Source organism: Lithobates pipiens, unplaced genomic scaffold, assembly GCF_037356315.1.
Source record: "Lithobates pipiens isolate NorthernLeopardFrog02 unplaced genomic scaffold, aLitPip1_a1.2 Scaffold_8, whole genome shotgun sequence".
Taxonomy (NCBI): Eukaryota; Metazoa; Chordata; class Amphibia; order Anura; family Ranidae; genus Lithobates; species Lithobates pipiens.
In genome coordinates this window covers 329,387,890-329,401,327 of record NW_027507903.1, presented here as the reverse complement: position 1 = coordinate 329,401,327, position 13,438 = coordinate 329,387,890, and the positions used below count along the sequence as shown (strand labels likewise).

Here is a 13,438-nt window from a genome sequence, read left to right as displayed (position 1 = left end):
AAGAGCATCGCGGACATAGCAGTGTATATTTTCCCCAAGCATATGGTTTTTGTGGAGTGTAGTGAGCCCTATGTATGATAATAAGCTGAAATAACCTTTGGGATGGCAAGAGAGATGTCCTAGGAAGCGATTCCAGAGCACATGTCCAGTCCTCCTCATCTAGACCCTCAATGTCTCCTTGCCACCAGGCAAAACAATGTTTATGTTTTTCAGTGTTTACCATTATTTGTAGATTAGAATAAAGATCTCCTATTAATTCTCATTTCATACGGGTAACCGAAGTTGCCATTGTTAATATTTTAGAGTGTTCATACTGTAATTTAATTTTTGAAATTTGGATTTCTAATGCATGATGTATTTGAAGTTATTGATAAAAGTTTTTGTGATAGTGGTCTCTTAATATAGTAAAAGGGAGTAAAACATCCCCTTCATGTAACTGATACAAAAATATTATGCACGCCTTTTTCCAATCTGAAAATTCAGTTTATTTAATTCATGAAAGCAATAATTATCCCATATAGGCATCTTTTTCGTATATCCCTTATGTTGAGTAATTTTTCATACTACTTCCCATACTCTGTGTATCAAGTAGAAGGTAGGGAACCTTTTTTTATTATAAAAATGGTGAGCTACTATTAGTTGAACTAAATGATATTTTTAAAATTGAGATGCTATTATCTTTTGTATAGGGTCCACCGTGTTCACTACTTCCCACCCATGCCAATGATGTAATTGTGATGTAATAAAGTATACCGTAGTCTTGCATTAGGTATTGCAATTTCCCCCTTATCAATAGGTTGTTGTAGTATTTCAAATCTAATTCTAGGTTTTCCTCCCCTCCACACAAAGTCCCTAAAAACTGAATCGATGGTTCTGAATAGTCGTAATGTCAGCCATATGGGGCAATTATGTAGTACATATAACATCTGGGGCATCCACACCATCTTCAACAGATTCACCCTCCCTACTATAGATAATGGAAATTTACCCCATGTTTTACTCAATTGTCTAAATTTAAAAATAAGAAGGAGTATATTCATATCTGTATATTCTAAAACATTTGGTGTAACTACCACTCCCAAATATTTAAATGATGTAACCAGGGCCAGCTGGTGAGTCTGGCTCAGGTGTCCGTCATGCTCAGGGTCCACAAGCACCACTACAGATTTGTCTCAGTTAATATTAAATACCGAAAAAAAAATCCATACAAATCTATCAAGGACATAACTGCAGACATAAACTAAACTAAAATAATTTTGTGGCAATTATTATTATTATTATACAGAATTTATATAGCGCCAACAGCACTTTACAATATAAAATGTTAAATTAATTTTTGGGGACAGCATAGTTTTCCTTTGAAGTCTACTCAAGTACTATCATACTATTATTTATGACAAGTATTTACATAGCGCCAACAATTTACATAGCACTTTTACATATTGCCATTCACATCAATCCTTGCCCTTAAGAACCTTGCAATCTAAGGTCCCCATCCTACATACTGAAGGTTATTTACCCACCAGCATGTCTTTAGAGTGTGGGAGGAAACCCACACTAAAATAGGAAGAACATGCAAACTCCATGCAGGTAGTGTCCTTATTTGGATTTGAACCAAGGGCCCGGCCGACTGTCAGGAATATGAGAAGGTAGGGTCGGGTGCAGAGGAGCTCCTGTATGTGTGTAAGTCTGCAGGCTGCTGACATTGGGCTCTTTGCTGTCACCTCTGGCCATTTCCTGCATGTGCACCCCTCTGCATATGGAAACAAGAGCTGGGACTAGGAACACCTTACAAGTAAGGGCTGTTGTGCAGGGGGGGGGGGGGGGCTGTGTGTGATTGTGTACATGCCTGTGTGTCTACATTTCTGTGTCTCTGTGTGTGTGGACTGAGAGCGTACAGGTGTGAGGGGGGCTGAGAGCGTACAGGTGTGAGGGGGGGCTCAGAGTGTACAGGTGCGAGGGGGCTCAGAGTGTACAGGTGTGAGGGGGGCTGAGAGCGTACAGGTGTGAGGGGGCTGAGAGCGTACAGGTGTGGGGGGGCTAAGAGCGTACAGGTGTGAGGGGGCTGAGAGTGTACAGGTGTGTGGGGGCACACAGTGTACAGGTGTTAGGGGGGCTGAGAGCATACAGGTGTGAGGGGGGCTGAGAGCGTACATGTGTGAGGGGGCTGAGAGCGTACAGGTGTGAAGGGGCTGAGAGCGTACAGGTGTGGGGGGCTGAGAGCGTACAGGTGTGAGGGGGCTGAGAGTGTACAGGTGTGAGGGGGCACACAGCGTACAGGTGTGAGGGGGGCTGAGAGAGAACAGGTGTGAGGGGGCTGAGAGCGTACAGGTATGAGGGGGGATCAGAGTGTACAGGTGTGGGGGGGCTGAGAGCGTACAGGTGTGAGGGGGCTCAGAGCGTACAGGTGTGAGGGGGGCTGAGAGCGTACAGGTGTGAGGGGGGCTGAGAGCGTACAGGTGTGAGGTGGTTCAGAGCATACAGGTGTGAGGGGGGCTGAGAACATACAGGTGTGAGGGGGGCTGAGAGCGTACAGGTGTAAGAGGGGCTGAGGCACTGAAGGACTTGGTGGGATGGCTAGTGGGCAGATTCGGTGGGACGACCAGTGGGCGGGACCCTGGGGAATGTTGGTGGTCAGGCTGGGGGGGAGCCAGGTCTAAAGCTGTGTAAGGGGTCCCACAATTTCTGATGGCTGCCCTGCTCCCATTTATACCAATTATGGGGTACTATTCCTCCCACTTATACCAAATCATGGGGTACTATTCCTTCCACTTATACTAATGATGGGGTACTATTCCTCCCACTTATACCAATGATAGGGTACAATTCCTCCCACCTTTACCAATTATAGGGTACTATTCCTCCCACTTATACCAAATGATGGGGTACTATTCCTCCCACTTAAACCAAATGATGGGGTTCTATTCCTCCCGCTTATACCAATGATGGGATACTATTCCTCCCACTTATACCAATGATGGGGTACTATTCCTCCTCTCACTTATACCAATGATAGGGTACTATTCCTCCCACTTATACCAATGATGGGGTACTATTCCTCCCACTTATACCAATAAAGGGGTACTATTCCTCCCACTTATACCAATGATGGGATACTATTCCTCCCACTTATACCAAATGATGGGGTACTATTTCTCCCACTTATACCAATGATGGGGTACTATTCCAGCTACTTATACCAAATGATGGGGTACTATTTCTCCCACTTATACCAATGATGGGGTACTATTCCTCCCACTTATACCAATGATGGGGTACTATTCTTCTCACTTATACCAGTGATGGGGTACTATTCCTCCCACTCATACCAATGACGGGGTACTATTCCTCTCACCTATACCAATGATGGGGTACTATTCCTCCCACTTATACCAATGATGGGGTACTATTCCTTCCACGTATACCAATGATGGGGTACTATTCCTCCCACTTATACCAATGACGGGGTACTATTCCTCCCACTTATACCAATGACGGAGTACTATTCCTCCCACTTATACCAATGATGGGGTACGATTCCTCCCACTTATACCAATGATGGGGTACTATTCCTCCCACTTATACCAATGATGGGTTACTATTCCTCCTACTGCTGACCACCAACCCTGAGGCCATGTTTATTCTCATTAATGCTGGGCCTCGGAAAAATTGTACCCCCACTGGCCACAATCCAGTCCCCCTGAAGTCTGGAGGACAGTAAACTGGCCCTTTTTTTGGAAAGTTTGAAGACCCCTGCTATAAAGGCATGTGAAGGGGAGAGTTGTAAGGACTGCGTTATTGATTTAAACAATGTCCGGCCCGATGGACAAACTGCCCCATCTAAAGCTGGCCATACTCTGTTCGTTATTTTTCATTCAGCGTGCTAACGTATTCCTCCATCCATCAGTGATCAGTGTGGGGACAGTTTTAATGTCATAAACTGGCAGGGAATGCCCACCATGGACCTACATAAGCCAATGCTTTCAAAACAGCTTTAGCTGTAAGATAGACACCTAATTATTGTTATGGATTTTTAACAAGCAAGTATCTGAATGTCTAGTCATTTATTTTTAAAGGTGTGCATACCCTCTAACCATCATGTAGTGAGTGAAGTGTCTATGATTGCTGTCTTGCAGTCCAGAGAAACAGCCCTGTGCTAATCAGTTTAATGTTGTAACATTTTGTAAAATTACAGAGGATCAAAGTAGTATTAATAAAGAATTCTGTTCCTAAAGCAAATACACACAGAAAACTCATATTGACAAAATATAGAACGTTAATCCTAAAAGACATTTAAGGAGGAGCAGGGGAAGAGTGCAAATACCGTAATAATCTGATGTTGAATGTATTAAGACTGAAATGCTGAAAATTTTTTTAAAATTGCTAAAGATAGTATGTGCTATATAACCGAGTGGTCAATTCTCCAATGTTTATTGGATACAATATTGGTAATAGCCTAAGAGCCAATTTGTGATTAAAAAAAATATAATGTAAGATAAAAAAAACTCCAAAGCTGCATTAAAGTAATAGTAAAGAATAAAACGAACTATTCTTAAACGTGCCCCCCCCCCCCCCAACCTATCCTGCATACCTTGCATATCCTTTTAATCACCTCCAGTTCACTCACATGATTCTGCAGCTTTGGCTTCCCTGTTTCAGTGAGAAGCTGCTGCAGGGGAGAGGAGGGACAAAGGGCCATGGGAGCTTATGGGTGACATCACCACTCCTGGAATTCACAGCCATTTTCGAGCACTCCCTTACACAGGGGAGCCAGTGCAGATTGAAAAAAGGTAAGTATATAGACGAAGGGAAGCTTTTCTGACTTACACCATCCAATCATGTGATAGCGTGCAGCTTGTGGGCCACAATGCAAAAGTTGTCCTGGGCCCCCCACTACCACCTGCCGCTTCCACCTCACACCAGGGGGTTGTGTGTAAAAGAAGAAACTTAGTGGGCCCAGCCTGGACCCAGCCCGTAGTGGTCTAGCCCACTGACTTCCAGCTTCATATATGAGCCCACCACTTTCATTTTGGAGCTCAGAGTGTAGCCTGCCTGCCCCTACCTTGTGTGCACATGTACAGTTGAGCAGGACTGAGCAGGGCAGGGAGGGTGGGTGGGGCTAGACTGGGCTGGGCAGGGAGGGTGGGGCTGTACTGGGCTGGGCAGGGAGCTGAGCAGAGAGTACACCGTTGAGGGAAAGGCCTTGCCCCATCACCCTGTGTAAGTGAAGCCAGAAACTCAGAGGGCCCAGAGCAGCCTGGGCGGGTCCTCTGAATTTGCTAATCTACATATTTTCATGCGGTAATTTATTGCATTGAGCTGGTTGCTAAGGAGCAGGCCGGGAAGCCGGCCACTGCATCCTTAACAACATATGACTCATTAGCTGTCAGCGGGTTCTCCTCTGACAACTGAATGTAAAGAAAACATGCTGGCCATTAAAAAAAAAACATTGTGGGGTCCCCCTCAAAATCCATACCAGATCCTTATCTGAGCATGCAACCCAGCAGATCAGGAAAGAGAAGGGATGAGTGAGCGCCCCCCTCCTGAACCATATCAGGCCACATGCCTTCAACATGGGGGTGTGCTTTGGGGTGGGGGGGACAAGGGTCTGTTCCCCACAACTTTTATCAGAATCTGGAAGCACCCTTTAACAAGGGGGCCCCCAGATCCCCCCCCCCCCCATGTTAATGAGTAGGGGTACATTGTACCCTTACTCATTCACCAAAAAAAGTGTCAGAAAGAAACAAAAATCCACACACAGTTTTTGAATACATAGTTACATAGTTAGTAAGGTTGAATAAAGACACCAGTCCATCCAGTTCAACCTGACTGAGTGAGTGTCTACAATTGTCCCTATCCCTGTACATTGCACACTCACATTGGTCTCTACCCTCAAGGAGCCCACACTCCTAGGTCCCCATTCATATACTAGGGTCAATTTTGAACAGAAGCCAATTAACCTACCTGCATGACTACCCCTAATCCATGCACCTGGCTGCTAATCTATATGCAGGGCACCCAGGCGCTAAGCTACATGTGCCGGACGCATGGATTAAAAAAATTTTTTCTTTTTTGAAGCACATGATTAGAGCCTGAGGCTCTAATTGGCTTAAAAAAAGGATAGACTCCAGGCGCAGAGCATTGCGGCATGAGCCTACCCACTTGTTTGACAATAGCAAATGAATATTCGCCGTCACCCACCTCCTGGGGGGGGGGGTGGTGGGCGTGATCGCCTCCCATGGGGGGGTGGTGTTAGTTTGCGGGGGGCAGAGACTAGAGGAGTGGGAGGGGCTGGAGGGGACACTTTCTCCTGATTTCGGCATAGGTGTCACTGCTGTGAGACACCACAAAGTCGGAGACACAGTGAAGCCCGAGACACAGTGAGTAACACTACCTTTGATTATAGTTGCCATTAGTCCCAAATACAGTGCTGAGATCAGCAGATGTCCTTGATCAAGAGCACCTAAGTTGGCTGATTAGAACTCCTCCCAGCACTGCCACTTATCCCATTCCCCCACCAGCACTGCCACTTATCCCAACTCCGCACCAGCCCTGCCACTCATCCCATTCCCCCCAGCCCCCCCACCAAGGAGTAAGACCCCTTTCAAACTGAAAGTGCTTTTCAGGCGCTAAAGGGCTAAAAATAGCGCCTGTAAAGCACCTGAAAAATGCCTCCCCTGCAGCCCCAGTGTAAAAGCCTGAGTGTTTTCACACACAGCAGCGTCTTTGGGGTGGTGGAGGAGTGCTCTTCCACCGCCCCTGCCCATTGAAATGAATGGGCACCAATGCCGAAGCCCCTCCACAGCAATTCAGCAGCGGCACTTTTAGGGTGCATTTAGCCCTTTACTTGGCTGATAAAATCGCTGGCTAAAAAAAATAAATAAAATTCAGTTATGGCTGATATCCTCTGCCATAACCCCTGGTAAACCACTTGCAAACCGCAACGTATATACAGTATATGTATTGCAGTTGGCAAATGGATATAGCTGTTCATCCAGATAGAAATCTTGTGGGCTGATAACTTCTTGTCTTTCTGACTCTGGACTGTTATCAGCATTGTTCCCTGGTATCTCCATGGATTACAAGCATCTCAACCCTTATGGAGAAGAGAGGGAGGTGTTATGTAGTCCTAAGATACTCCCTGTCCTAAGGTGACAAAGCTGCTCAGTACAATTCTCTCCCTAGGACAGGAAATATGTCAATGACAGGATTACCTTGTTAGCCGCTTAGTGATCACCCACTGTAGATAAACTGCGGCAGGGTGGCCACTCTGAGCCAGATCACGTACCTAGTATGTAATCTGACAGGTCTGGGGCATGTGTGCGTGCCGCTGATGACCCGCTCCCGCTGAGTTTGGACACAGTGAGAGCCAATCAGCAGGTCCAGCGGACACAATGTCCGACTGGAGCCATCAATTGTTCATGAGAAAAGCAGAACGGTGGTCTGCCTATGTAAACAAGGCAGATTGCCGTTCTGTGAGAGGGGAATGTGCTGATTCTGTGTTCCTGCTAAGCAAGAACATGGATCTTTACATTCCCCTAGTCAAAGCACCCCCTACACAGTTAGTAATCACTCCCAGGAACACAGTTAACCCTTTGATTGCCCCTGATGTTAACCCATTCCCTGCCAGTGTAATTAATACAACGACAGTGCATTTTTTCAGCACTGATCACTATATTAGTGTCACTGGTCCCCAAAAAGTGTCTAAAGTGTCAGTTAGGTGTCTGATTTGTCCGCCGCCATATCGCAGTCCCACTAAAAGTCGCTGATCGCCGCCATTACTAGTAAAAAAGAAAAGATACATAAATAAAAATATACCACAGTTTGTAGGCGCTATAACTTTTGCACAAACCAATCAATATACAAGTATTGGAATTTTTTTTTTCTAAAAATATGTAGTAGAATACATATTTGCCTAAATTGATTTTTTACATTTTTTTATTGGATATGTTTATAGCAGAAAGTAAAAAATATTGTGTTTTTTTTTAATTTTCTGTCTTTTTTTGTTTATAGCACAAAAAATAAACACTGCAGAGGCGATCAGTACAGCATAGCACGACTGCGCAACTGTCAGTTAAAATAACGCAGTGCCGTATTGCAAAAAAAGACCTGGTCAGGAAGTGGGGTTAACCTTCCAGAGCTGAAGTGGTTAAACTATAGGAAAAAGTTGTGAAAAAGGGAAAATGAATGCAGCAACCACATCTAAGGACTAATAGTCTGCATTATCATCGATGTTTATTATTTTGTTTAATTATGCTTTTGAATGTATCACAACTAATTTAACAAAGTTACTCAATCAAAATAAAGTGGAGACATCTTCGAAGGTTCGTGAAATATGAGCTCTGACCCATAGGGGTAGATTTACTAAAACTGGTTCCCCCAGAAGCTGGTGAAGCTGTGCATGGTAGCCAATCAGCTTCTAACTTCAGCTTGTTCAATTAAGCTTTGGCAATAAAACCTGGAAGCTGATTGGTTTCTATGCAGAGCTGCAGCAGATTTTGCACTTTTTCGTTTTAGTAAATAACCCCCCCATGATTTTCTATGCATTTTCCTTTATTAATACAACTAAAATGGAGAACTGTCAGAAGGTTTGTAAATTAGGAGAGATGATATCCAACTTTCTATGCATTTTCTAGGATAGTCAGTGGGAAAGTGCTTAGTTGTTCTTGAATTCTCTAATTTGCCCATCTATGACCAAGAAATGTAAACTTTAAAATTTTTATTTTTTTTTAAACCCACTTCTAGAATCAGAAAGCTGATTGTACATAAGATTAGAGCTGCTGAACACAGTGGACTAGGAATGGCACCATGTCAGAGTTCTCATCCCCTCTTCCCTGGACCAGCACACGTGACGTGGCTCCTCTCCTTCCCCGGGCCACTTACAGGCGCTGTGTGGCTTCCTAAGTTGCAGCACGCCTGCGCACTGTGCCTGGACCTATTCTTGGCATGCTTGGCTGTAAGATGAGTGAAGAAGCAGGTGGGGGAGAGGGAGAGAGAGGGAGAGAGAGAGAGAGAGCTAGAGAGGATCTCTGTCTTTGAAAATAGCTCACTTTAACAGGAGCAAGCCACAGAGCCATCCCTGAATCTATTTCAAGGCTTGCCTACCTGCCAGGTGAGCCAGAATGATGGCCATGAACAGTAAGCAGCCGTTCAGCATGCACCCCATCCTACAGGAACCCAAGTACTCCAACCTGCACTCCAGCTCAGAGGCTATGCGCAGGGTCTGTCTTCAAGCCCCTCAGGTATGGACATCAAGCATAATTACTGCTTTAAGGCACATTTTTTGACAGGCACTTGCTTAATGTTTTTTTCATGTCATCAGAACAATTGCCTATGAACCTTTCTCTCTCTCTCTCTCTCTTTCCCTGTTTCTTTCTCCCTCAGTACCTCTCCCCCTCTCTTGTCTCAGATCCACATGTCTATCCAAGCAAAGCTTCTGCCTTCATATTAATTTTTATGACCTGAGCTTTGAGGAGGAATCTGTGTGCTTGAAAATGTTTTTTAATCCTGAGTTGACAGTATTCCCCACTGACACCAATATGCGCATTCTTGCTTGCAGCTCCAGGGCAATATATTTGGAGGCTTTGATGAGAGTCTACTGGCCCGTGCTGAAGCTCTGGCGGCTGTGGATATTGTCTCACACGGCAAGAACCATCCCTTCAAACCAGACGTGACCTACCATACCATGAGCAGTGTCCCATGTACATCTACCTCTTCTACAGTGCCCATCTCCCATCCTTCCGCCTTGACCACTCACCCTCACCACTCAGTGCACCAATGCTTGGAAGGGGACCTCCTAGACCACATAGCACCCACCTTGACTGTCAGTGGTATGGGAACAACTGACCACTCGGTGATGTCCTCCCAGATCCATTCACACCACCTGGGAGCCATGGGGCACCTTCACCAGGCTATGGGCATGGGCCATCCCCACTCTATGTCTTCTCACAATGGCATGTCCTGCCTCAACGACGTGGAGTCGGATCCTAGGGAGTTGGAGGCTTTTGCCGAGAGGTTCAAGCAGAGGAGGATAAAACTTGGGGTCACCCAAGCAGATGTTGGGTCAGCCTTGGCCAACCTCAAGATTCCAGGAGTGGGTTCCCTAAGCCAGAGCACCATCTGCAGGTTTGAGTCTTTGACCTTGTCCCACAACAACATGATAGCCCTCAAACCTGTCCTTCAGGCTTGGCTTGAGGAAGCGGAGGCCGCTTATAGGGAGAAGAACGCCAAGCCTGAGCTCTTCAACAGTAGTGAACGGAAGCGTAAACGCACGTCCATTGCCGCCCCCGAGAAGCGTTCGCTGGAAGCGTACTTCTCCATCCAACCCAGACCTTCTTCGGAGAAAATAGCGGCAATTGCCGAGAAACTGGACCTTAAAAAGAACGTGGTGCGGGTCTGGTTTTGTAATCAGAGACAAAAACAGAAAAGGATGAAATATTCTGCCGTTCATTAATCTGGCAGACCCTTGACTTTTTACTAGAGATATAATTCACAAAAAAAAAGAGCAGGGATCTTTATTGAGAACTTTTGAGGACTTGTAGTCAATCAACACAAGAAGCCATCAACTTTCTCCTTCCTTCCTTCCTCCACCTTGACATGTGTGGTCACATCAGGTAGAAGAGGACTTTCAGAGGATCATGGTACCTGAAGGAACTGGTCTTCCTTACTAGGTGCAGCTGACTCTTCCCCCTACTCGTGCAGCGGTTCTGCTGGTAGAATTCCACTATCTTGTTTTACCAATACATTGCAATAACTCTTAACACTAGTCTTTCACTGTGGCTTATGCTTGTAACACCATTTTCTTCTATATTGTCCTTACCAACATCGTTACAGTATTAGTACTGTTTTATAGAGATAAAAAAAAAACTTTACTCCTTGATTTGATCCAGAATCCTTAAGCTGGCCATACATTATACAATTTTCTTGTTCGATTTTCTTTTAGCTTTAAATACATTAGTCATGGGACTTTAAATGGAGCACACAACATGCAAATAGTTGTCTAATCAATACACATGATTGCAGATTTATTAAGACATATGTACACATCTCATCATAGTCAAATCCAGTAAAAAAAAAAATAATATTGATAGGGGCACATAACATTTTAGTTGTATAATCGATACACATGATTACAAATTTATTAAAGCCATATCATCTCATCATAGTCAAATCCAGTAAAAAAAAAATAATAATATTGATAGGGGCACATAACATACAAATAGCTGTATAATCGATACACACGATTGCAAATGTATTAAAGCCACATTATCTCATCATAGTCAAATCCAGTAAAAAAAAAATAATACTATTGATAGGGGCACATAACATACAAGTAGTTGTATAATCGATACACATGATTGCAAATTTATTAAAGCCCATCATAGTATAATCCTGTAAAAAAAAATATATATAATATTGATGGGAGGCACATAACCTACCAATAGTTGTATGATCAATACACATGATTGGAAATGTATTAAGCCATATGTACACATCTCATCCTAGTAAAATCCAGTAAAAAAATTGAATATTGATGGAGGCACATGACTGTAAACGGTGTCTACACCACAGCGTACCTTTACTATGTAGTTCCAGGACTTGCCTGATTGCATACAAATTGAAAAAGTATTTAGGTTTGACCTCATATTGCATGGGAAGGAACATTGGGCATAAAAATTGTACAATGTATGGCCAACCTTAAGCTGACATGTGCTATACAATTTTGTTGTGCAATCTCCTTTAGATCCACCAACTAGTTTGATTTCATACAAAATACTTGGGTTCGGTTTCTCCTAATATTACATAGTTTTGGTAGATCTAATGGTGGCCCTACATGCTTACATTTAATTATCCGACCAATGTGCCATGCAATTACACTTATTTAATCGGAAACTGATCAAATAGGAATAATTTATGATTGATTTAGATCTGATTCGATCAACTGAGGGCTAAAAATTATACATTTCTTTACATCAATAGGCATTGCTGAGATGATTTTGGCTATACATTTGTTGTATTTGTATTGAATGCATGTTGAAAACAGAGATACAATTGATAATTATCAATCAAACTATCAATCAAATTTTGCTTTCCCACTTGTGGCATATTGATTAGTTGTGTTGTCGACTATATTATTCCTATCGAGAGAAATTGTTGGAAAAAATAAATGCATGTATGGGGATTGTACAATCAGATTGTACAGTGTGTGGACAGCTTTGGAGGCAACTGATAAGTTCGCTACAGCACAATTTTTTTTTTTTTTTAAACACAGTCCTTTTTTTTTTTTTTTTTCCAGCAGCAAGAAAAGTTTATCAATAATAAATGAGAACCGCTAAGCAGTTTTCATCTGTTTCGTTTCTGCTTTTCTTCTCCCTCCATATGTACTAAAGGGAGCTTGTGATCGCTCTTGTAGTACATAGGGTGGTCGGGACCTACACTAGGGGTTAGGCGATCACTGTGACTGTGCATAGTGCTACTGTAGCTAAAGTCACCGTCATTATGCAACAATTTGCCTTCAGCCTGTACTTCCATGACACCGCTTTTCTTCCTTGTTTTAGCTGCCTCTGTATTATACACAAACTAAAATCAGGTCCTTTGGTTGTTTTTTGTAAATTCTTCATTTCTGTACGCCCAATCCCCGATTCCTCTATGCATTTAATATTTTATGTCATTGTCATTTGTGACGTTCATGTGCTTGTGTGTGAATGCATTTATTTTGTTCTTTGATCACAACCTAAAAGATGAAGGAAAATATATATATATATATATATATGTTTTATTCCCACAAACCAACCTCTGCAATAAATACTTTATTTTTGAACTCTATTTTTTTTATTTTTATATATGTATATATTGTGCAGTACACTGTAGGTTCATATTTTTTAAATTGAATACATTGTGTGGACAGGGTTTGTTTTGCAAAACAATTATCATTTAGTTATAAATAATGAGGGAGTGCAAAATCTGGTGGAGCACGTCATAGAAACCAATCAGCTTCCAGGTTTTGTTGTCAAAGTTTAATTGAACAAGCTGAAGTTAGAAGCTGATTGGCTACCATGCACAGCTGCATTGGATTTTGCACTCTCAAATTTTAGTAAATCAGCCCCATTGTGTGTGATAAAAAATCTAAATTTGATCATGGTAACATATGGGGATTTAATGTTAGAATTAAAATTAATTTAACTACTTCATTAATTATAGTAAAGTAATAACAAAAAAAAAAAGACAGAACTAACTGCAAGGGCTTAGTTTCAGCACTTTAACTATATATAATATATACATAAACACATGCAATATACATTGGATACACATATGAATATGTTAGGTCAAACTGATCGTGGTGAACCAAGGGGATTGTTAGAATACTGATTACTTGGACTGCTTCATTGATTATATTAAATGCATAAAGAGCTGAAGACAAAACTGATTGCAAGGACAT

The 13,438-nt window shown here is 42.8% G+C and overlaps 1 protein-coding gene across 1 annotated transcript; it reads left to right on the top strand.

Moving 5' to 3' along the window:
- The first annotated feature begins 8,968 nt into the window (after positions 1-8,968).
- Positions 8,969-12,820, top strand: POU4F3 (POU class 4 homeobox 3). The gene is made up of 2 exons (XM_077473002.1): positions 8,969-9,242; positions 9,560-12,820. Exons 1-2 carry the CDS (start codon positions 9,123-9,125, stop codon positions 10,451-10,453), a joined length of 1,014 nt encoding a protein of 337 aa, XP_077329128.1. The 5' UTR covers positions 8,969-9,122; the 3' UTR covers positions 10,454-12,820.
- The last annotated feature ends 618 nt before the right edge of the window (positions 12,821-13,438 follow it).

What these genes read in the sequence shown, in the direction of transcription:
- POU4F3 (XM_077473002.1), top strand. Translation starts at nt 9,123, where the DNA reads ATGATGGCCATGAACAGTAAGCAGCCGTTCAGCATGCACCCCATCCTA. An exon ending in TCTGTCTTCAAGCCCCTCAG is followed by an intron (nt 9,243 to 9,559) that starts GTATGGACATCA and finishes TCTTGCTTGCAG; the next exon opens with CTCCAGGGCAATATATTTGG.